The following is a 22,677-nucleotide window of genomic DNA, read 5'->3' as shown; positions in this document are numbered from 1 at the left end:
GGTGTGAGAAATTAGCTGGAACATCCTTTGACCGGATACGACTTGTCATCTCTACCTCGAGGTGTGTACACAGTGAGTGAGACATTCCAAGGACCCCAGACTCCCGTGAGCTGACTCGTCGTTCTCGTTAGCGCATGGCACGACGGTGATAGGATCGTCCTCAGCAATCGAAGAGTTTAGAACCTCAGTCAGTGCACCCTGGTCCTCTGCCGATCATTCCTCGTCGTTGCTAACGATTCCTTTCAACCAGCCAAGCCTTCGCCGATCCTTCCTCGCTTCCTCCATCGTTCCTCAACATCTCTCACACGACGATCCCTTTTCCCAATGCCGATCACTCCCCAATGCCGATCACTCCCCACCGTTCCTGTTCTACCATCTCTTGCATTGATCTTCCCTCTCTGGTCTTGCCTCCTTCGCCACCCGAGCGGCCTACATGTGTGTGCTCGTGTGACACTCGTGTGTGTGTCGGTCTGTGTATCGGTATGTGCATGTCTCAGATCGTGTGAAAAGATCTTCGTATGAAGTTCTATCGTGGTCAGACCATCAGCTGACCAACTCGTACGATGTACAATCGTGACTAGGCAACCGAATGCTATAAAAAGGGGTTACAATTTACATCTTCCCTTCTTCGTTTTCTTTCTTTTCTTCTTTCACTGTCGCAAATACATGCCTTTTTATCTCCAATATCTTTTCAGACCACATCCTATATTTTCCCACACTCATAGATCGTCCCAGACAACCCTTGAGATAGCCACAATGACATCCCTACTGTCCTCACTTCACGGCGGTAATACCACAACCTCTCAAGAGTTTCTCCCTCACACCTCCAACCAGCTCCCATCTCCTCGCACTGGTCAGTCACTTCTCCCTTCCTCCGACGTCAAGATGGTATTTCTCGCCCTCACCTTTCAAGGCGCTCACTGGGTCTGGGTGAGATGGAATAATTACCAGGGTATTGCTGGGCGATGGGCGAAGGAGAACGAGATCAAGAAGAGAGGTCTGGCGGACGACATCTTCGAACAAGCCCCTGTGTATCAAGCTGTCGGGGGGCAGCAACCGAACATTCCACTAGAAGGAGACCGACGGAGAATGGGATTTCCCAGGATGTTTGAAAATGAATTGGATCAGACGAGCCACCAGGTGAGTGGATTGATCGATCCTCCCGCTGCGGGGGCTTACCCGCTACCCTAGGCTCTGTTATCGCTCGCATCCGCTGTCCAGTATACCGTCATCCTGCCGGAAGAATTTGTCAAACTATGCTCAAAGAAACAGTCGCACATTCTCCAGATTGGCTACAAGCGACGACTCAGCCATTATCGACCGTACTCGAATAGAGTAATCCGCGCCTTTGAGCGCTCTCGCGCAAAGGTAAGTGAACGATGAGCCCCGGGCCTCGCTGACCCACTGAAACAGGAGCTGGCATCCTTACCACCAGACGACCCCGCCCCGTCACAGCTATCTTATTCCCGCCACAATCTGCCCACACCTCCCTCCCAAGAATCGCCAGAAGCCTGTGAGGCATGGTTCTTAGAGCAAGTGTGCACGGCATTCTGGGACTACCACACCCCTGGCGAGGACGATACAGACAGGAGCGGAGGCTCTGGACAAACGGACGAGGTGATGAGGCTCAGCGCCATTTACGACACCACGGAGTATGGAGACGCTCCCCCTGTCGAACCACTGTCCAGTGATGGACTCCGATTGTCCCCATCGTCTCGCCGCCGCCATTTCGGACGAAACGACCGCTCCCGCTTCGAAGCGGATCGACGCAGAGCGGAGCGGATCCGACACCCTCGAGAATCCCGAGAAGGAGAGATCGTGAAGACCTTCGTCAAGGAGGAATATAATGGGGTCTTCGACCTCGACAAGGTCGAGCAGCGGTGTCTGGAACGGGCTGAGGAGTGTCTTAACGGGTACAAGGATGCAGCGAGCAAAGAGGTCTTGGACAGAACACTCGTCTACTTTGATCGAATCAGGACGCGCCAGAGCGAGTGTGCAAAGCATGGGTAAGTCCTTTGTCCCGCCCCCCCGGGGTCTTCCTGCTAACAGCCTTTACAGATTCAGTATTGACCTCTTGGTCGATAACAATGCTCTGCTAATGCACATGCTAAGCGTGGTCCAGATCAACATGGATAACAAAGGTCGACATCTGGACTGGCTGAGGAAGTCCTCCCGGGACGCCACGATTCTAATCAATATGGCTGCTCTAACTTCCTCGTCGTCCACCTTTGCTCTATAGCTCGCCGCCAAAACCTATCTCGCCGTCCGTCGTATCGTCCTTGAGCTACCGTTCACAGAGCACAGCTCCATGCTCTCGACGCTCATGGACGAATTGGTGATTGGGACCAGCAGCATGATGATGTGCTGCACCCTCTCACTCCACGCGATAACCCGGCATCAGGATGTCTGAATCCGGCGGGTTCGTTCGCTCCGGCGCGGCCTTCGCGAATGTTATGTGAGTGCGATCTTTACTAGCCTCGCTGACTTCCCAAGCACATTTGCGATTGTGCAGGGTGCGATGAGCGGCTGGAGTGCGTGTGGGACTTGGCGGGCGAGGATGGGACCCTGCCACCGGACCTCGAGACCCTCAAGCCGGGAACCAAGGCACGCGATCTTCGAAGCGGAGGGCGATTGTAAGTGAAAACAAATGTGATGCCCGCTGACCTCTCAGTTGGCGTAAGGCCGTGTCATCGATGGAGGGTCCACCTCGGGACCATCGGCATCCGTGTCCCGATTGCGTTCATGCTTTCGGTGATGGGACCGAACCTTGCATGTCTCTCTCTGATCGTAGTCTCACCCCTTTGTATCACCGGCAACCGCTTTGTAGCCGCTAGCATGGCGTCTTTAACATATATACCATCTTGTCGACATAATACGATGATTCATGATTTACACACTATGAAATCGCTATGGCAAGGGAAATGTATATACAAATATGAATGGCTATGATGACAACGATGATGGTGATGATGTATGAAGTATGATACAGCGCGAAAATGGAACCAGATGCGAATGGGGCGCTCAGTCAATGTTCTGGAACAGACACCATTCATCCCAGTCGTCAGGAACACCTTGGGTCTTGATGACATATTTTTGGTATCCTTGCTCTCGTGTCGCGAGGAGTTGCTTCTCCTTACTCACGCGAGCGTATTGAGCCTTCCAGTTCACGGCTTTACCTACAATCAGATGTCAGCGGAATCAACATGACCGTTGACCTACCTGCTGGAGTGGCCGACTGGGATTTGCCGTCACCGGCGGGTGTGACGTCCCGCGGCGCGGAGACTATGACCGAGAGATCAGCGGGGAAAAGCAAGGTATATCGGCTGACCCACCAGGTGCCGCAGATGTCGAAGCGGACTTGTACTTGCGGTTCTCCTCACGAAGCTTTTCATTTTCCTTCCGTAGCTTCTTATTGGCCTGGCCGAGCGTCTTGACTTCTTCATCACGATCGGTCAAGTCCTTCTCGAGCTTCTTGTGTTGATTCGAGGCAGGACCGAGATTATCCTGAATAAAATTGAGAAAGTCCGCGAGTGTGACCTGAGCGTGAACGGCGGGTTTAGACGTGGTGTGTTTGAGAGCTGGTTGTGTTGGTGCCGTGGGTCTGAGAGCACAATATTTGACCTTGACCGTCTTGACGCCGTCGCTAGTTCTGGTGATTTTGGGTGGAAGGAGCTGCGAGTCCTGTGTGGCAGGGTCAGACTTGTGCGGTTCATAAATCTTGAGTATTACATACATCCTACAATCAGAGGTCAGCTGGATGATCTTGATAACCCGTTCCATCTGACCTGTCTTTCCTCGAAACAGGACTCACCTTGGTCGTACGCTTGTCAGTGATTTGAGCTTTCTCCAATTGGACATCTTGATCCGAGGTCTCATCACGACGGCGCTATCGATTACATCAGTGATAATCATGTACAGCATGAAGGAAAAGGAACTGCGATGACTTACCTTGACGCTCCTTGTCTCGGGAATAGCTGGTTCCCCTTGACCGCTGCTTTGCATGTTGAATAACGTTTGTACGTTCAATGAAGTACCGGCGATGGCGTGAGTAGATGTGGTAGAGACGGTAAATGATATGAACGTGATGACAAGGTGTATGCAGTTTAGGTGATAGGAAAGAGGAAGAAGTCAAATGAAGAAAGACGAGTTAGGATCAAGGGACAGGTAAGCGTCGAGACCGAGCACGGATACACTATGTGAATACCAACACCTTTGCGCACAGACCGTCAATGATGTCGCTGTCGGTCGATGTCTTCTTCCTTCAGTCTTGCATCAATACTCAATACATAGCTAAGATCATATGCGTGAATAAGAGCGATCGAACGAAAGGTTCGGACTGCGGTTCGTAGTGTAGTTTCCAATGTATAAAGATGCACAAGGTTATTGACCGCGTTCTCGGAGGTGGGTCCGAGCGATAAGGATGCGATAAAGGGGAACATCTACGCTAGATGATCTACGGTGCCCTGAATGAACTTGCTTGAGATTACTGCAATTTATGCCTGATGGCAGCTCCACAAGGCGTCTGTCGGCGCAGTACATCGTCCCGTACATGTATTCGCTACAATAGATGACATACTGGCAAGGGATATAAGGTAGGATGTCGAGGTAAGGGACTTTCTGATAGTGCTGCAAGGTCGAGTGCCGGGGAAATAAGAGTACGGGGATTTGACATGTACAGTCTTGAGAATTAAAACAAGGTGGAAACGGTCAGGGGAGAGGTGACACAACGCCTACCGGAAGTTGTCCGAATTTGAATCCTTCACACTTGGGTTCTGCATTTTGTATTCGGCGTCGAGAGTGTCGCAAGGGGTGGAGGGTATGCTAGGTGGAAGAGCTGACCTGGACAAGCAGGTTTAGCAAAGTTTGACGGAAAGAGATGAGCTAGAAAGGAAGGGAAATAATGTTGATTAAATGATTGATGGATGGTTGATGGAGTATTTTCGTACTGTTTCAGCTTTGCCGCCAGGGACAGGACAGTACGGAGATTTGCCACCCAGTGATTGGTGAGTGATGTGAAGGGTGGATGCTGCGTCTACGCCGATATTTCTCATGCATAAGGATGTGAGGAGGGGGATGTAGAGTGAGCTGGGTCTGGAGCAGGCGATGCACAGGCTGAGAGGGCCAGGAAGTGATGCATGGTGGTGGAAAGCATCAATCAACTTCCCCTCCATCGGTGGGCCGTGTGATTCTACCCTTCTCCACCCTGCGTCCTTGCCTCGGCGTGAGATGGTCGCCTATGCATCTATACATACGTAGGGCGTGCTCCATCTCATCCAGCTACTTCTACTTATGCATAACTCTATGACGACGACAGAAGATGCACCACCGCACGGTTCACTCTGCGTCTTATTTCCGCACCTTTGCGATTAACATGATTTCTCTTTCTCTTCTTATCTTTCTCATCACGTATTTGAGTCTCCCGAATTCTACCATCCTATTAGACTCCAACATCACCCTCCACTCGACTACTCAGCACTAATCGACTATTCCTGCCCTTCTCGCATCGAATGAAGCAACACCAACACCTCGTCCGATCCTTCAACTTCAACCTTCCTCCGAATGGGACGATCATTTCACCATCAAATGATACATCTGCTATGTCAATATCTCAAGCTGGCACGATAAAGTTACACTGTCAATAGGCCGTGAGGTGAGCACACTGCCTGATCTCCCACCTTCTCCCCTCTCTGGTCGGATGTGACCCATGAATTGTTCTTCCCCTCTTCATCCTTCCCTTCAATCGTCTTTGTCATTAGGATTTGACACTTCACGCTCTCCCGTCCTCCTATCTCTCCTCTTCTCCCACCGTGTCTCTTTAAGGAGTACAACACACGCTGACACCCACTTGCAGCTTCGACTTCCGTCAGCAGAAGTGGTATTGCCCATCGATTTTGCGTTGGCAGACTCGACCTTCTTCTTGTTCTCGCACCTTTGTGGGTCACACATCACTTTGGCGTCGTCTTTACAAAGGCTGATGGTAGTTTCTGTATAGTCTAGAACAGTCTCCTTCCCCTCTCCACTCCCCCTACTCCTGCACTTCGACAATCACTCCGCCATGAATGTGTCACCTCTCCCTTCGTCAGATTCGAGATCATCTGATCGTTTCGACAAGGATAGACTGCTAGGCAGGGCTTGGCAAGGGGGCCAGAAGGGGTGAGAAATGTTGGCATGGGATTTGGAACATGGGTGAACGACGTGAGTACGCTGCATCCCTCATCATTCTACTCGACCTGCACTCGGTCATTCGTACTGACGTTGTCATCTGTCTCACAGCTCAACCTCTTCATCGACACTCTCGTCCACCATTCCCTCGCCTATCTACTCCTACCACGTCCTCACAGCGACTATGACACCTTCAAGACCAACGAGATCACCCACAGGGTCCAGCTTCGATCTCTGCGGTAGACAATCAGCGATCTCAAGGTGGTCGCAGCGCCCATCGCTTGTTACGAGGTCCGCTTTGTCACCACGATGGTCTCCCTCCCGCAATCAAAGTACCCAACCTATCCCCTCGAGCGGTTCCGACACCAGAACTCACTACCAATTTCACCCAGATCATGGCTCATGCGTGGCCGCTTCCTCAACGCAACGAGACGCCATGTCTATTGCACCAGCCCATTGCTACACATTCGTCTCCGTCGCTATGGGGCAAGTGGACCACCTGAATGGCACATTGGACCCCAAGGGCGTGGCTGCTTATGGTGGACAAGGAAAGGGGGGAAGCAGGTCGAAGGAGCGCAATCGAGGCGTAGGTTCATGTGGATCTATCTCTTCCCTGTGAGTCAGTGGTCCTCCAACCATTTCAGTCAGTCAGTCGTGAACTGACTTGCATTTTCCAGATCAACAATCGTGCCGTCCGAGTAACTCTTTCGCCGAACACTGCGTCTCCCCTCGACTTGCCCAACTCCTTCCCTTCCGGCATTAATCAACTCGACTCCTTATCATCTTACACACTCCTCTGGACGATCTGCTCCACCTCGAGCTCTCAGCTGGTCTTTGGCTCCATCTCCAGCGTGTCTTAGCGCTGAGCCAATCTTCACATCAACCTCGACAGCAACTCCACTTCATCTTGGTCTTTTGTGACTTCACTCGCTTTCCACCTCGAAGGAGACATACGATCTGTGGACCGATTAGAGCCAGTGGCTGGAGGAACAGGAGCAGCTTGGTTCGAGGGAAATGACGGGCACATGGGTGAGTCTGTCCTCCTCTTTTGTCAAGCGATCTCAACCTCTTCCTCTGACGGTGCACGTACTGTCGCTGACTTCTACTGGCGTCATCTGATCAAGCACGACTCACATCGCCGGGTCTTCGACAAGGACTCTACCTTTACTTCCCCCTCAACGTCATCTTACGTCCTATGCTAACAGAACCACATCTTGTGCCCTCTCCCACAACTCCGCTACATCATGAACTCTTCAGATCGCATACTGCCTTGAAAGACGCAAACTGGGAATGAACTCTCACCACATCAGCACGGTCGACATGCAGCTCGATCTCCCCAATACTCGTTTCCGACTCAAAGTTTCAGCACGAACACTTCCCATGCTTCGACAGGAGGATAGAGGGAAAGCTGGGCTATGTGGAGCAATAGCTGGCAGACAAGGGGCCTTGGCATAAACTGGACTTCACTGAGAGGTACGTATGGCTCCTAGTTACACAGACACTTCGTTCGCTCTATATTAATCTCCTCGTCGATGCCTTTCATGGGTAGGTGCTGACGTCGTAACTGTGACAGCTTCCCTTGCACCTCTGTGTCGATCACCCTTCGATTCTGCCAGGAACCCAGCAGCAAATTGCTTCGCCTTCGGCATCTCTCAGTCTCCCACACACCAAGCCTCGAGCCCGTTGTCCCATCTGTCACACTCGTCCATCGCCCCACGCTCTCCAGCCTCAGCCCTTCGTTCCGATGGGTTGTGTCCCTTGGCCGCGCAAATCTATCGAGTCGAAGCTGTAAGGACGATGGGATTGTCAGGATAGTGTTGAGGTTGAGTTGTTTAACGAGACTCGGCGGGAGGAGCGTTTCACACGTGAGTCAAACGGCGATCAGACGGCGATCAGACGCTTCATCATGATCGTCAAGGTGCACACGTCTTCCCATCAGCTGAACTGCGCTGACAGCATCTCTTCGTAGATACCGGTGACATTGTCCCGTGCACGAGATCGACAATACATCAGCGTCTTCACACCACACACCCACGACAATCCCTGCGCCAGAACCCCCCTCGACCATCCTTGTGCGACATCTTCCCGGCGTCATAGCTTGGCTGATGCGACCGACTGCCAGAGCTCCAGCGTACCTCTCGGGATGGACCTGTACGAGACCGTTACCATTACCAACGGTCCACGGACAAGTTACCGCCTGCCTTAGAAGCTCATATCGATTCTGATTACGACTTCCGCAATGCCCGTTGCAGCCTGCGCCGACGCCAAGGCACCAGAGCCTCGCTAATCATCATGGCAGAGCGACAGAAATCAACGCCTTTGACCGTCCCTTTGACCGTCGGAGCGAAGTGCCCATGGGATGATCGTCAATGTCGTGATAGCCGCGAGCAAGGGCTCAGGAGGGTGAGTAGAGGTTGCAGCGAGGTCGTGCTTGTTTGACCACCTCTCCTTCCTCAGCTCAGCACTCAACACGGCGAGCTTGTCCACATCGTGGCGGTCTAGTCCGGGAGGCGATGAACTCCCAGTTGCCGTCGACGTGGTGATACCGACGAACTTGCCTGGGGATTGGAGCACTCTGACATGCCACGACGAGGAGCGTGGACGGCCGGTGTGCTGTAGTTGCAGCGCGTCAGTACGCTTGGGGGAGCAAGAGAGAGCGATTGAATGGCTGGAAGAGCGTTTCAGTGGCTAGGAGTGTTTCTGGACGTTTTGTACGAATTTTCCATAGTTTCGATATAGTATGCATGCATCTGGACCTATACATAAGCATATCTAAACCATCCCAGTCCATCTAAGCGCTCAACTGGCTCGAACGATGCACTTGTCCACGGTGTAGCGTCGAGTAAAGTCGCTCACTGATCGGTGAAATCTCCCACGACGGAGTCCTATTCTCCATAGTAGGCGAAAGCCCCCCAGGTCCCAAGGCAATTGGCCGAACAGGAGGTGTCGGAAAACGCATGCATAGAATCGGAAAAAGCGACAGGGAGGATCTTAGAGTGTCGTAGAGGGTGGGTACGCGGTCGGATGAGGCGTAGGAAGCGTCTGCGGCGTGGAATCAGCTTGAACGGCGGCGGATAGGCATATAAACGCTGGGTGAAGATGGCTGCACCTACGGTGGTGAGAATGGTCCTCTCCCAAAACACGCCGATATCTCGACATCCACGCATCAGATATCCTTCAAACCAGTTCCGCACGATAGACAGGAGCCAGGATCCGGTATGGGTACAATTCATCGAGGTGGAAGGCGCTTGCATGCATAGCGCGGCGGGGCGGAAGCGAGGATATGGGGTTTTGGCTGGGGCTGTGGGAACAATCTCGATTTGCGGGCGAACGACGGAGCATCCACCCGTCGCACGGATGTATGTGATGTGTAGGGGTCTGGGAAAGGTGCTGGTGTAATGGAGAGGTGCATCTGTGATGACAAATCGAGCGTGAGTCGATGCGCAAGACGATGGAGTGGGGAAAGCACGCCCTGCTCACTTTGACCCGCTCGTTCGCGCTTCCATGGATCCCTCCACCCGCATAAAGGGTGTCAGTATACAGCCCTGGGTCTTAAGAGTCTCCCACACCCATCCTTGCGCTCCAACAAGGCCTCATCGTGTCATAATCGTTCGAGAAAGTCGAAGCAGGAGAAGAACAACCTGTTCATATCGTCGTGTCGAATTACCGCCGCCTATGCATCGTTTTCGGTCGTTCTTTCGGGATGATAATTATCTATCGGCTCGGAAAATGCGCTGGAGGGTAATGGTAAGAATCTAGGAGGTCGGATGCATGAGATACGACAAGCGGCGGGAAGCTGGGTAGAGAAGAAAACGAGAAATATTGAGGATGTCGCGGTGTGTTCAAGTAGACGCGGGTGAATGCTACGGTGGAGGTGGTTCCTACGGTGGTGGCTTTGGTGGCGAATACCTCTAATCGTTGAGAGCGTCTCACGGCGCAGGCAGTACAGCTATGCATGCGGTTGAAGATGCATCTGCAGCAGCCCACTCTGTGCTTTCGATTGGTACCACTTTATGGCCACAAGTGATGTATTGCGTGAACAGCGCTTCCTCGTTCGTGGCCAGTTCTTTCTCACTTGGCTGGCTATTCCCGCGTCGCACCAAATAAGCCCCGGTTTCAAAACCTGCTATCGCGTCAACGAGCCATGCTATGCATCTTGTTGAAGTCGGATCCACAGCAGCTGGGTCAGGGTTACGCGATGGTGTCATCCTCGTCCCTCGCAAGGGCTTGACGAGTGACAGATGGGCTGTCGTTCTGAGGAGGTTTTCCTTCACCATAGAGGTCGAAGCAAATCCTGCGAGCGAGGGCAATCTTTCCAGCCGTATATTTCACTACATAGGGCTTCTAGGCATGCAGTTGGAACCGGAATCACTGGAGTAGGCCTTGGACTACACAATGGTACCATAGTATTGTGACGAGAAGGGCATGACGAGCTGACGGCGGGATGCTCTTGGCGATGGTCGTTAAAGGTTTGTACGGTGGTGACGTGGCACCAGCATATCGGGTGAATCTTCCCGGTTCGATTCCTGACCGTATACGACACGTATGCATCTGATTCATAGTGGAAACACAGCACATCGGTCTAGAGCTGTGATTGATGCAATTTCTGCGACCGTACGTGGTCTGACGGATGAGATCGTCGCTTCCAACCTTTGGACAGGTAGAGGCGGTTGAAAGACATATCTTGCGCCAACGAGACAATCGTGCTCTTCTTTCACGGCGCATTGCGAGATAACCAAGCTTCCTATGCATCGTCTGAAAGCCAGAATCACAGCAGTACGGTCCACTCCACTGGTTCCAACTCCTTCCATGTCATTTGCGTTCGTGACGGATGAACCGCGAGTATCTACCTTTCACAGGGTTGACGTCGCTACAGCTGTTCGTTCCATCGCGGCGCGGCTGTAGTGGAATCTTTCAGGCGGGATATCTCAGTTCCATGCATTGCTTTCGATACTCTGAAAGCCAGAATCACTGGAGACGGGTCCAGGGAATCGGCTGAGACGGTCTACGCAGCTTGAGGTGATCAGATGCATGAGAACGCGATACCTACTTTTGGGCGACTCGCGATTGCTGGTACGGCGTTGCTCACACCGGCGGTAAGCCGGGTAACACTTCCAGACGCTGTATCCCGACGATCATGACTACAACGTCGCTGGAAAGAGCGGGATCTACAGCACGCGGGTCCTGGGTATCCAACGATGGCCCTCGTGCGACTGGGGATGGTGTGATAGACGAGCATCGAGCTTCTGCCTGACGCAGCTCTGCAGCGGGAATACCTCTCGTTCAATCCCAGCGGTGAGAAGATCAAACTTCCGAGCCGTGTTACGACACAACGCGGAAGCGTATGCATGTGTTTGGAGCGGGAAATACTGGAGGCGAGTCTAGGCTATGCATCGGTACTACCCGTTGAGCCAGAGACGGCTTGTGGAACGAACCGCGAATAGGGTGTCCTTCCATCGGTGAGCCTAGTGATACAGACTCGTACTGGCGCAACCGCCTGGAAGGGGAAACTTCGAACGCCAATTACTCCTCGTACGGCGACCGTATGCATGCGATTTCAGCAGCAATCACTGGTCGTCGATCTGGTCCAGTGAATGCCACCACTTTTGCGATGGAAAATGGTCTGCAGGGTGAGCCGCACATAGCTTAACCCCACCCCATGGTACTGGTTTGACCTGAGTTGACCGAGTTCGAGCCGTTGCCGCAACTCACCTTCAGACCGTTGTTATTCGTCTCCCAGTTCGTCTATGCATCTGATTTCACTTGCATTCACTGGGCACGGGTCCTAGGTATCCAATGACACTGTTTTTGTATGAGGGATTGCGATACAGAACACGCCAATACTGCTTCGTCGTGTCATCGGTCGTACGGTGGTGTTCACGCGCCCACCTCACTGCGTGGGTTCTGCTGCCTTCGAACCGTTGTTACACCGCGACAAGGTCTCCCATGCATGCAATTTGAGCGCGAATCACTGGACGCCGATGCTGTCCACTGGATGGACCCAGCAAATGGACGCCATAAGGCCTGAAGAAGGTCGATACAGCGTGTTCACCCTGAGCAGACCACCCGTCCTACCGTCACCTGCTGGTCCGCCGCTCAACGATCTTCGAAGGACGATTGCGAGCGTTGTAGACGTGCTATGCATGCAATTTGACTTGCATTCACTGGAGTGCGGTCCTTCCCACTGGATGATGCCAATAAATAGACGAGATACGGCCTGAAGGAGGTTGACGCATACTGATTACCCTCCAAGAGCTTCCCTCGCTCTACCAGCGGGGGATCGACACCGGCTGATCTGCCAAGAGTGATTGCGGGCGCTGCTGACCTGCTATGCATCCAATTCAACTTGCATTCACTGGACACCGATCTTGTCCACTGGACGATGCAGTACCGGGGCCGATATATCGCTCTGTTGTGGACACGACGGTACCACCTTGGACAGGACATGACATTCTCTACACGGTCCGGCCACCGTAGCTTGTGGGCGATACTTCGAACGCTTATACCGGGCCATCCAGTGATGCTATGCATGCTGTTGAAGCGGTGTTCACTGGAGACGACTCTACACCATGCATTGGTACAACAAACTCGACGGGGAGGAGCTGCAATGTGCAGGAATCTAGATCACCGCGGGGTGCTGCTTCCCCACCGCAGGAGCAAAATCGCCGGGAGCTGGGTATATGGAGAGACTTCCGGCCTTTGCGACGACGGCCCACGCATCGCTACGAGTGCATTTCGAGTCGGATCCAGTGGAACAAGGCCGTGTCCACTGAATGCTGCTGTTTCTGAGTCGAATGCATGCGAGCACAGGCGAGATACCGCGACCTCGTCTCGGCATAGGCAATTGCTGCGCGCGTTCGTACAGCGACTGCAGAGCCTGACCGTTATCCCTCTGCACCCGGTCATTCATAAAATTTATGCATGCAATTTCTGTTTCATCTGCAGCAGACCGATGTGTTCCACTGATTGCTGCCATGCATGGCATTGGAGGTAGACGGGAAGGCGAGCGACCAGCGCTTCTCTCTCAGCACCACTGCGCGGTTACTCTTCTACTTGTCGCGCGGTGCGACCGTTACTTTCATCGCTGTTTACTCAGCATCCACGCAAGCTATCCGAGTCGTTTAAGTCGGAATCACTGGACAGAGATAGCGTCCAGTGGATGCAATCATCGCCGAGCATGGGGGTGGTGTGTTGAACGGCACCGAGCTCCTACCCTTCCTGAGGGGGTTGGTGACATCACGGCCAGTTCACGCTACGGTCGGAAATAACTGTGAACAGTCGTTTCTACACGTCTCACCGTTGTATGCACGCCGTTCAAGCGCAGAATCACTGGACATCGACCGTACGAATCGAATGATATCGCTCATGCATGGGGAGAATCGCTGTGGGACGAGACGGTCAATGCCTTCTTCCATACAGCCTATAGCTCCACGCGTGATTGCTGTCGGCGCTGTAATCTTCGACCGACGATAATTCTTGGTAGCCTCGACGTATCGAAGCGATCCAAAGTCAGATCCAGTGGACGTAGGTCGTAGCAATGCAATGGTGTCGCTCGTCTGCCTGGAGCGACCCTGCAGCGAGCTACGACGGCTTCTTCGTCCCCAGTAGTAGACATCTCACTAACCGGTGGAAACTCAGAACCGTCGTTGATCTCCTCGCCCCTAGTCGTTAGCTCATGTCGTCTGGTTGCAGCTTGTGTATTTGGATGCAGCTTGTGTATTTGGATGACAGACTTTCCCGCTGACCTTGATATGTCTGTCAACTCGCTGTGCTGCAGTCGGTCGACACTGCAGTCAAAGTATAGGACTTTGATGATTCGAATCGATGACACAAGAACTGGCAAACGGAGATCAATGACATAGTCATCGCTGCGAGTATTTCTCATACATTAAAGTGGCCTCTTGACCTGTGGGCATGTGTACTAGATTCTGTCTTACTTGTATACATATCGACGACCCGTTGACAGATTCATACTTGACCACACGAAGACATTGTACAACGGTACACATCGTATCCTCCCTACCTTTGCCAGCCACACGACCTTTACGCCTCGTGGTGCTGGATTCTCAATTCCAGGTCTCTCTCCACGGCTGTCTTGTACCCCTTCCACTTGCGTAAGGGCACCCTGTCGACGAACATCTCGTGGATCTCTGCGGGACTTCTTCTCATACTCTCGGGCATGATGAAAAAGGCGAGGATTGTGCCTCTGAAACATGGTCAGGATCGCTACAAGCGAAGTTTCAGGTGACTTACGGAATACCGAGAGCTACAAAGAGGAACGCTGTCTTGACAACCCAGATCTTGAGCATTATTGGGACGGTGAAACTGAACAGGACGGCGTATCTAAGTCACAACATAACGTCAGCAACACCCGTGGCGTCATGAGATCAAGCTTACAAGTTGCAATAGGCAAGACCCCAGCCTGTCGCACGAGCCCTAAATCGTTGCTCTGGCATTTCGGTGAGGTATGCGTAGGAAGTGGAACTCTGGAAGGTGTTGCAGAAGTTCGCAAAGGTTCCGGCGAAGACCAGAGCAGCACCAAGCTGAGGCGATGCGTAGTCGAAACACCCGATGATAGCCATCATGGTCACACCGAAACATGCGCCGGTGAAACCGATAAGTGTCATCCTACGTCGACCAATCTTGTCCACGAGCAAGGCATCGAGGGTTACCGATAGAAGACTGACACAACCGAGGATGACTGTGACAAGGAAGGGGTCGTTATTGCCGGCTAATTGGAAGAAGTAGGTGGAGTAGTTGCTGAAGACGGAGAGACCAACGAATTGTTGAAGCACCTATAGCCCACGTTAGGTCTAGATATGTAAAAGAGACAGGCTGACCTACCTTGGGCCAGGAACCGATGAGGAAACGCTTTCCGTTCAAACCCTTGAGCATGGCGAATGGTCCTTCCGCTTTAGCCAAGATGTCCCATCGCTTCTGATGCTCGATTGTGGCGGCGATGATGCCTAGTTCACGTTCCATATCGTACCCTGGCACACTGCCGTATTTGAACTGTAGGACCTTCCGGGCCTTCTCGACTCTTCCTTTGCTCATGAGCCACCCTAGACATGAACGTCAGTACAAGATCTACCAATGTTACCAACGACTGTACTCACACGGGGATTCAGGCAGGATCGCGAAGATGATCAGACTGAGACCTATCATCGCGAACTGGGTGTAGATCGGCGTCTTCCAGTCTGTTGGGTGACTTGTCGCCCTGACCTTGAGCACGATCGAAGCGAGGAGTCCTCCGAAGGAGAACCACAAGCTGTATGCGACGATTAAGAAACCTCTGATCTGAGGGGGTGCGTGCTCGTTGATGTACTGCAGGATCGTCAGCGGGTTGTTGAGTAAGGCAAGAGTCCAACATACTACAGGAAGGGTGGCTTGGACTGATCCAATGCCGATACCACCGATGAGCTTCGCAATGGTCCAATGCCACCAAGTTGTGCTGACGCTTTCGACGATAGCGGCCTACGATGGACGTGAGCTACAGTTTGAGACGATCAGGAAGACCACTAACCAGGGTCAAAAGGGCCATGAAAGTCCACATGGCACCCTTTCTTCCAAACCAGTCGGACACCCATTGAATCGAAAACTGTCCTACTACTTGTCCCGCACTGATCTCGACGTCAGCGTTGTCGTTACAGACCAGCGAGTTCCTCACCTAAAGATTCCACCAAAGGCGGAAACGTGCTCGGGTTTAAGCTTCGTTCCACCTTCCGCGAACTGCGCAATAAACCCTTTGTTGGCAACGATGGAAGAAATCATCTGATTCTGGTATCCTGCGATGGTCTCAGCGGGGTTGTGGCCAGAGGCTCTGGTAGTCACTCACCATCTGTGGCTGCACAGAAACCGGCAGCGACACAAATAGCAATGGTCTTCTTGAACAGTGAGACGGATTGTAGCACCCCTTTGGTATCGTGGGAAGACTTGAGCTGGACATCGATCCCTTTGTCGATAGCCTCGGCCTCCTTCTCGATGATATTCGACTCGTGTACGAGTGGTGCTGGTGAGACCGTCTCGATATGGTCCACATTTGCTTTGTCCTCCACGACCGATGTCTTTGCGTGGTTACTCATCTTGCAAATGTCGAGCTATTGTCGACCGGACTGTTTCTCTCATGTGAGAACATCAATTCCTTATGTACAAATGTATTGAGCCATCCAACTACGGTTGCGACTACGGAATAACGGTCAATCGGGCCGACTACACTGTGTCAGCTGATGTTCGCCACAGGCAATGAGCTTTGCTTGGAAGAACAATCTCGCTCGCCGTCGGAGTTGCTGGTCGATACCTCTTGCTCCGACATCGGATTGGAGGAGCGGCCGATCTCGTGACGGATATCGGATTTCATTAGACCGATATAACGCTTCTAACAGATGGTGGATGGGACCATATCCCTCTCGATGCGCATGGTTGAACAGGCACGTATATCGACGGGACTTGATGGGCTGTTCCTATATACTATAATATCGATCGACCTCTCTCACTATGAGCTGTGCCAAGGAGATCAGCTAGATACGCACTTGGCCCGATACGGACGTCACACTGTCATGGGTTGACTATCTTGCGCTATTGTCATGTGTTCACTTGGATCGATAACGTTATCTTTCATTAATCAGTGTGTAAAAATGTCCCGGAGGTCGTTCAAAGCCGAACTGAGATCCTCCTTATCGGCGCCGGGTCGACCGATGAGGCGGAAGTGGATGTATCCACCGGCAGGCGTTCCAATCTCGGCGGATCGAATGCAGCTTTACTGTGTCCAAAGTTTCGTGAAGAGGGGGTTAAGCCAAGGCGACCTTCTTCAACACGTCGTTTCTTGCCATTGAGGCTGCCTATGCATCTTGTAACAGATGCAGACTGTGCAGATGGGTCAGGGCTACAGCATGATACCATCCGTGTCGCCGGGGATGGTGTTTCGAGCGAAGGAGGAGTTCCCGCCTTACATCACGGTGGCGAGGTACTGATCCGATCAAACCGCGCCACGGTGAGGGATCGGTCGACTTCAAATGGTCATATCGCATCACAAGGCCTTTGAACACACCCACTGCAAGGATGAAAGACTTTCCCCATGGTCAAGGGTATCCTGTGGTACCATCCACACTACGAGGGAAAGCGTTTGAGACGAGTTCTCTTCATTCGAGTTTCTCCTTCTCCTCCTTCTCTCTGGTACCTTCAACCAAGCGTAATCGAGCTGAAAGGGAGTCCAATGCTGCCTTGAGATCTGACAGCTCTTTGTCCTTCAGTGCTGATTCTTCTGGCGCCGAGATAAGCTCATCCTGCGCTTTGTCGAGCTCTGTTTGGGCCGTCTCAAGTTGTATGTTCTCGTCCTCCCCTCTCCTCCTCTCCTCCTCTCCTCCTCCTCCTCTTCCTCCTCCTCCCGCTCTTCTCCTCCTCCTGCTCTTCTCCTCCTCCCGCTCTCGGTCCAAAACTGACTTACCACTAGATACACGCAATTCCGAGCACGAAACCAACCATTCCCTCTGCGGGACTCTCTGCTCGACCATCCGCAGCATCGTCATCTACTACATCTGTACCCAGCCCAGCCCCGATCACATCTCTTCTAGGGCAACTCGAGTCTGCACAAATCGAGGCGGTTGCTATAGCCGAACGGTGAAACAATTGACACAACACCCACTTGACATCGCTCGACGTCGTACATTTAATAATCTCATTCTTCATCTTGCTGCCGCCGTTAGGATCGTGCTAGACGGTACAGAGCATGCTGGACTAGCGATCCGAAGTAATAGTCAAACTGAAGAGAAGAGAAAAAGGTTGATGAAATCGTTGATTGACGGATGATGGGGTGCTATTTTCATCCTGTTTCAACCTTGCGGTCAGGGGAATGACAGTACGGAGATTTCTTCCGATTGGTGAGTGATGCGCTGTATATACGAGTATGGTACAGTTATGCATGGTAATTTGAAAGGCATCTACTTGTGGTTATATATACAGACTTGCATGGACGAACGCTCACTTCTACCCTCATTTAAATTGAAACACCTCGTTCTCTTCATGCCACTTGTCCCAATCAACGACGGGTTTGGACTTGCTGGTCGCATTGACATAGTGCTGAAAGTTGCACTCTTTCTTCTTGTAAGACTTGATGGTGGCGCGTCCCTCGTCGAGCTCAGCACTCAATTGGTCAATCTTTCTCGATGCCTCCCGGCAAGTTGTGCGATGCTGCTCAACTGCGTCGTTACCACATCAGTAAAGATCACAGCGGTCAAATCCAAATCGCTCACTGGTGACATATCTCCCCGAAGCCATACCATCTCCTGTCACGTCGAGGGGGTTCTCCCGACTCCCTGCCGAGCTGTGAGTAACCCTCAGCGCCTCATCCAGCTCATCGATCCTCTGCTGCTGAGTCGCGATCACTTCGTCCATCTGCTTCTTGAAAGTCTCATTCTTCTCGAGCATATCCTCGTACAACCCTCGGTAGTCTTGATTACGAGCCGAATCCCTTTGGAGCGGGGTGTTGGCCGTGCGAGCCTGAAGGTCAGCTTGAGACCATTCCAATGGACTAACCCTCTTGGCTGCGACATGCACCTGTACCTAGTACGTCGTCAGCTCATCACACGCGTAACACACTCAAGATACCCACATCATCTCTCGTAGCTCGCTTCGCTATCTCTCGCTTCCTGACCGCAATTTGGTCCCCCTCGTCTTCCGACTTGTCGTTGCCAGATGCACTATCGCTCGGCTCGTCATCCTCACTAACATCCTCTGCCGCATCCTGAGCTATCCTGCCCGGTTCTGCCATCCTGACCGCGCGCTTAAAGCGGCCGAGATCATTCTCGCTCCAAATTATCCCTTCCTCTGCTTCTTCGATCGTAGCAAAGTTATTGGTGTGACGATCGAGCACACACTTGTCAAGCTTCTTGATACGGTGAAACATCGGTGCATGGAGGATGTCGTTCGGGAAATGGAAGCTGATATTGCTCCAGGTGCAAGTGCTACCTTGACAGTTCTGGCAGCCATAGAGCCTGAAGTGATTCTTCCCGTTAACTCTTCGTGCCGGCTTTTCAGTCTCACAAGGTACTTTGGCGTGGCGGCAGTACTTGCAGGCGAGACCCTCGGTTCTGATTGCGCGGGGTTTGGGAGGAGCATAGGGTCGCAAGGGTGCGCATGGAGTGCATAAGAGAGTTGGTATGTGGGATGTTGGTGGAGGATTAGATGGGAGGATGGAGGAAATGTAGTGGATTCGACGAAGAAACGGAAGGGTTTCGGCGTGGAGAAGGGTGATTGGGGGAGAAGGAGTTGGTACCATCGTCGGGAGGAGACCGAGGTGGGCAGGGAGAGACAAGTCAGCGTGTATTCTCACGCGTAGGGGTGGATCTTGATCAGAAAAGATATCGGGAGTTTAAGAGAGAAGGGTGATTGTGGTGAAGAACGCGAAGCTCGAACCGTGCTCACTCGTAGTTCCCGTTTTCATTTAGCACACTGATTTCGTCGTCGTCCATTTTGAGCTTGAAGGTCCTATGAGGCGATACGCTGGAAGCAAAGTAAAGCTGTTGCGAAATGCGTCAGTTTGATGAAGAAGTGAAAAGGGTTGGTTGAACATTTGCACACTCCTTTCGACAAATCCTCAGGGAGTAAACAACACGGGGAATTTTGATGAGAAGGACAGTGATGAGCTCGAGCGTTGATGTACACGGTTGACTCCTGCACAGACGCTGTGTAGAGGGTCATACATGTGTCTGCATACAGGACGGTATGGTATCAACGGTATCAGAACGGTTACAACGCGAAAGAGACATACGAATAGTACCCCGGTTACACCTATCTCCTGCCACCCCTCTCCCTCTCCCGATGCCACCTTTCCCAGTCGGTGATTGTCGCACCCTCGTGAGCATTGACATAAGACATAAGATTATGCATCTTTCGTCTTATATCGCTCAGCCGTTGATGGGCCCGTTCGGGCATACCGTCAAGTTCTTCCGCTATGCATTTGTGTGAGCTTCGGAGCAGACTGCTTTACGAGACCACTCACCCGTCAAGCAGCCGTCCTCGCCCTTGTTCCCATGCTTGTCCCTCGTGCCTCTTTCCGCTTGCTGCCCGTCTCGAATACCTCTCACGACACCCTTCAGCCGATCCACCTCCAACAGAAGTTCTTCGTAGCACGATCGATAGGCGTAACGCTCAGCCTCGAGCTCCATGACATCGGCGACCATAGCGTCAACACTGGATTTCAGTCGGTCGCATGGGTGCTCTGCCAGAGGGACGGGTCTCTGAAACTAAGTCAGCTTGGTTACTGGTTGCCTGTGCTTACCTCTGTGTGTCGTTCCCTCTCTTCAACCTGACAGGAGATGGTCAGCCAAGTCCAGATTCCACGGTGAAGCAGTACTTACATCCTTCACTCCCCCTCCCTCCATCTTGTCCACCTCGTGCGTCTCGACTTGCTCCACCTGCTCTATTCTTCCTCGACTTCGGCTGTAGTCTCTTGTCCACTTGGTCCACTTCAATCTCCTCTTCCTCCTCTTCATCCTCGTCCTCTCTATCTTCAAACAGTGTCTCCGACGCGACCATCATCCTTATTTCCGATACCTCGAAACCACAAACGTACCTAAATTCCCTTAACCTCAACCCAACCCAAAGATCTTCTCCCACTGCTCTTCTTCGAAATGCGCAACGATACACACCCCCTGTGGATTATACGCGATCGAAGCGGGCGATACGCCGTTCTCTTTGAACTCCTGCAACAGCTTGATAAGTTCAGGTAACATCTCCTCGGGCGTCACGCAATCCGCATATTGCGTTTCGGTCGCTTCGGGGTTGAAGTTGATAGTTGACATTTGGACGGTTTGGGGGGGGTCATCCCTGTCGGGTGCTGTCAGTGGATCCCGGTTCGGCGAGCCCATCCTTTCGAGTTCGGAGCCTGAGTGCGAGATTTCTAAGAACAGATAAATTGTCCGCAATGATTCAACTTGGGGAAGGATATTTCGCAGTGTCGAAAGTAGTTTGCGTCGGTCCACTGAAGCTGGCGGTGAGCGCGTATGCGCGTATGGCGTGACTGGGTGCATTACGTAATACAATGGAAATAGCGAAACGGTCATGCGCCAAAATCAAACAATGCATCTTCATGCTATCAAATATCACCGACGGAGCTATGGAAGAGTACGGACGCAAGTCATGAATGAGAAAGAGAAACCCCGTATAGTCTGAACTTCGAAGTGAGCAATAAAGGATGAAGATCAACTAAAAGACTAATCCGACATCTCCTACGCATCCCTCGTTCTGATTATTTCAGAAGTGGAAAGAAACTATTGGTTGACAATCAAGATCAGCTCTTGCAAACTGCTGAGGTTCAATCTGAGGGTAGTAGCTCACCAGTGTCTGCCGCGGGTAATGTTGGTCTGATAGAACGCAAAGGGTATTTAGGATTATTCTCGATATCCCAAGCATTCTCACCCAAGATGTCAAACATCGCTTCCTCCGCATTCAGATCCCATAATACCAGAGTAATCACTGCTCAAACATGGACAATCTCCCAAATCTCCATATCCAGTGGTACCTGTCCAGATCTTGACTGTTGCCCAGAACGCAGCATCGTCTATAACCGAAAAACAGCCCCCTCTCGTACTACCGTTGTCTAGAGCGTTGATTATCCCAACGTAGTTATCATAGAAATCTTGCCAATACGGATCCGCGTTTCTCGACCCGTCAGCTGCCCAGAATTGGAAGTTGATCTGCGACCAGTCGTTTCTCTTGGTCAATCTCGTCGTGTCGTTATTTGCGGCGGTCACAGTATAAGATAATCGCGCGGGTCTTCCTTCCGTGTCGACAGTGGCTTCGGCATTTGTGAGAAGAAGGACTCCACCAGTTTGATTACTTGCCAATACGATATCGCCTTGCAAAATGTAGGTCGTCAAGTCATCTCTCTTTTCTAATCCCGTATCATTTCTGTGACTAATCACCCGCCATTTGCCCTTTGCGAGCACGCCGGTCGATTTCCTGTCCTCACCCCGCTTGTAGACTTCATCCTTCTCGCCAAAAGCCCAATCTCCATTTTCCGACCAATCCGCTAGTGGACTCGCCAGATCTCTAACAGAGTGCCAGGTTTTGTATTGGGATAGTGTTGCATCCGCACCGCTGAGTCCCGTCAATGATGACGCGTACGAGTTGAGGTATCCAGAGTCATAGACGTGTTTCGAGTTCCTGTTGGGAGCTTTGTATCTTCCGTCGTACCCTCCCTTGCAAATGCAGGATTCACATGCAGCTCTCTTCCACCCCGATGCCATTCGGTTGCTCTTACAGGTCTTGGATCCTCGGTTGTACGTGCAATAACCATTTTGGCCGTCGTATGGGGCGCCACCACAGGCGATCGAGGGTTAGGGGGTTAGGGGGTTAGGGGTTAGGGGGTTAGGGGTTAGGGGTTAGGGGGTTAGGGGGTTAGGGGTTAGGGGGTTAGGGGTTAGGGGGTTAGGGGTTAGGGGTTAGGGGGTTAGGGGTTAGGGGTTAGGGTTAGGGGGTTAGGGGTTAGGGGGTTAGGGGGTTAGGGGTTAGGGGGTT

The 22,677-nt window shown here is 52.2% G+C and overlaps 8 protein-coding genes across 8 annotated transcripts; 2 read left to right on the top strand and 6 right to left on the bottom strand.

Moving 5' to 3' along the window:
• Nucleotides 1-666: 666 nt before the first annotated feature.
• Nucleotides 667-2,239, top strand: CI109_105420 (uncharacterized protein; the record flags this gene model as incomplete). Its single annotated transcript, XM_032003321.2, has 4 exons — nt 667-1,140; nt 1,192-1,368; nt 1,414-2,006; nt 2,059-2,239. 4 exons carry the CDS (start codon nt 667-669, stop codon nt 2,237-2,239), a joined length of 1,425 nt encoding a protein of 474 aa, XP_031862179.2.
• Nucleotides 2,240-3,021: 782 nt separating this feature from the next.
• Nucleotides 3,022-4,002, bottom strand: CI109_105419 (uncharacterized protein; the record flags this gene model as incomplete). Its single annotated transcript, XM_032003320.1, has 5 exons — nt 3,022-3,176; nt 3,220-3,282; nt 3,333-3,681; nt 3,812-3,886; nt 3,949-4,002. The coding sequence occupies 5 exons, from the start codon at nt 4,000-4,002 to the stop codon at nt 3,022-3,024; spliced, it is 696 nt and encodes a 231-aa protein (XP_031862178.1).
• A 1,702-nt stretch (nt 4,003-5,704) lies between these two features.
• Nucleotides 5,705-7,022, top strand: CI109_105418 (uncharacterized protein; the record flags this gene model as incomplete). The annotated part of the gene is made up of 4 exons (XM_032003319.2): nt 5,705-5,933; nt 6,003-6,153; nt 6,274-6,748; nt 6,840-7,022. 4 exons carry the CDS (start codon nt 5,705-5,707, stop codon nt 7,020-7,022), a joined length of 1,038 nt encoding a protein of 345 aa, XP_031862177.2.
• A 7,183-nt stretch (nt 7,023-14,205) lies between these two features.
• CI109_105417 (uncharacterized protein) lies at nt 14,206-16,244 on the bottom strand (the record flags this gene model as incomplete). The annotated part of the gene is made up of 9 exons (XM_032003318.1): nt 14,206-14,368; nt 14,416-14,505; nt 14,560-14,957; nt 15,007-15,224; nt 15,279-15,486; nt 15,535-15,636; nt 15,686-15,782; nt 15,830-15,947; nt 15,998-16,244. 9 exons carry the CDS (start codon nt 16,242-16,244, stop codon nt 14,206-14,208), a joined length of 1,641 nt encoding a protein of 546 aa, XP_031862176.1.
• A 1,056-nt stretch (nt 16,245-17,300) lies between these two features.
• CI109_105416 (uncharacterized protein) lies at nt 17,301-17,672 on the bottom strand (the record flags this gene model as incomplete). The annotated part of the gene is made up of 1 exon (XM_032003317.2): nt 17,301-17,672. The coding sequence occupies one exon, from the start codon at nt 17,670-17,672 to the stop codon at nt 17,301-17,303; it is 372 nt and encodes a 123-aa protein (XP_031862175.2).
• Nucleotides 17,673-18,150: 478 nt separating this feature from the next.
• Nucleotides 18,151-19,063, bottom strand: CI109_105415 (uncharacterized protein; the record flags this gene model as incomplete). Its single annotated transcript, XM_065967659.1, has 3 exons — nt 18,151-18,356; nt 18,411-18,714; nt 18,770-19,063. 3 exons carry the CDS (start codon nt 19,061-19,063, stop codon nt 18,151-18,153), a joined length of 804 nt encoding a protein of 267 aa, XP_065823731.1.
• Nucleotides 19,064-19,947: 884 nt separating this feature from the next.
• On the bottom strand, nt 19,948-20,651 carry CI109_105414 (uncharacterized protein; the record flags this gene model as incomplete). The annotated part of the gene is made up of 4 exons (XM_065967658.1): nt 19,948-20,108; nt 20,159-20,375; nt 20,438-20,464; nt 20,517-20,651. The coding sequence occupies 4 exons, from the start codon at nt 20,649-20,651 to the stop codon at nt 19,948-19,950; spliced, it is 540 nt and encodes a 179-aa protein (XP_065823730.1).
• Nucleotides 20,652-20,747: 96 nt separating this feature from the next.
• CI109_105413 (uncharacterized protein) lies at nt 20,748-22,406 on the bottom strand (the record flags this gene model as incomplete). Its single annotated transcript, XM_032003314.1, has 3 exons — nt 20,748-21,058; nt 21,496-21,633; nt 21,680-22,406. The coding sequence occupies 3 exons, from the start codon at nt 22,404-22,406 to the stop codon at nt 20,748-20,750; spliced, it is 1,176 nt and encodes a 391-aa protein (XP_031862172.1).
• Nucleotides 22,407-22,677: the final 271 nt, after the last annotated feature.

Source organism: Kwoniella shandongensis, chromosome 10 (genome assembly GCF_008629635.2).
Source record: "Kwoniella shandongensis chromosome 10, complete sequence".
NCBI classification, from domain to species: Eukaryota; Fungi; Basidiomycota; class Tremellomycetes; order Tremellales; family Cryptococcaceae; genus Kwoniella; species Kwoniella shandongensis.
Note: the sequence above shows the minus strand (reverse complement) of the source record. Positions and strands in the feature narration are given on the sequence as shown.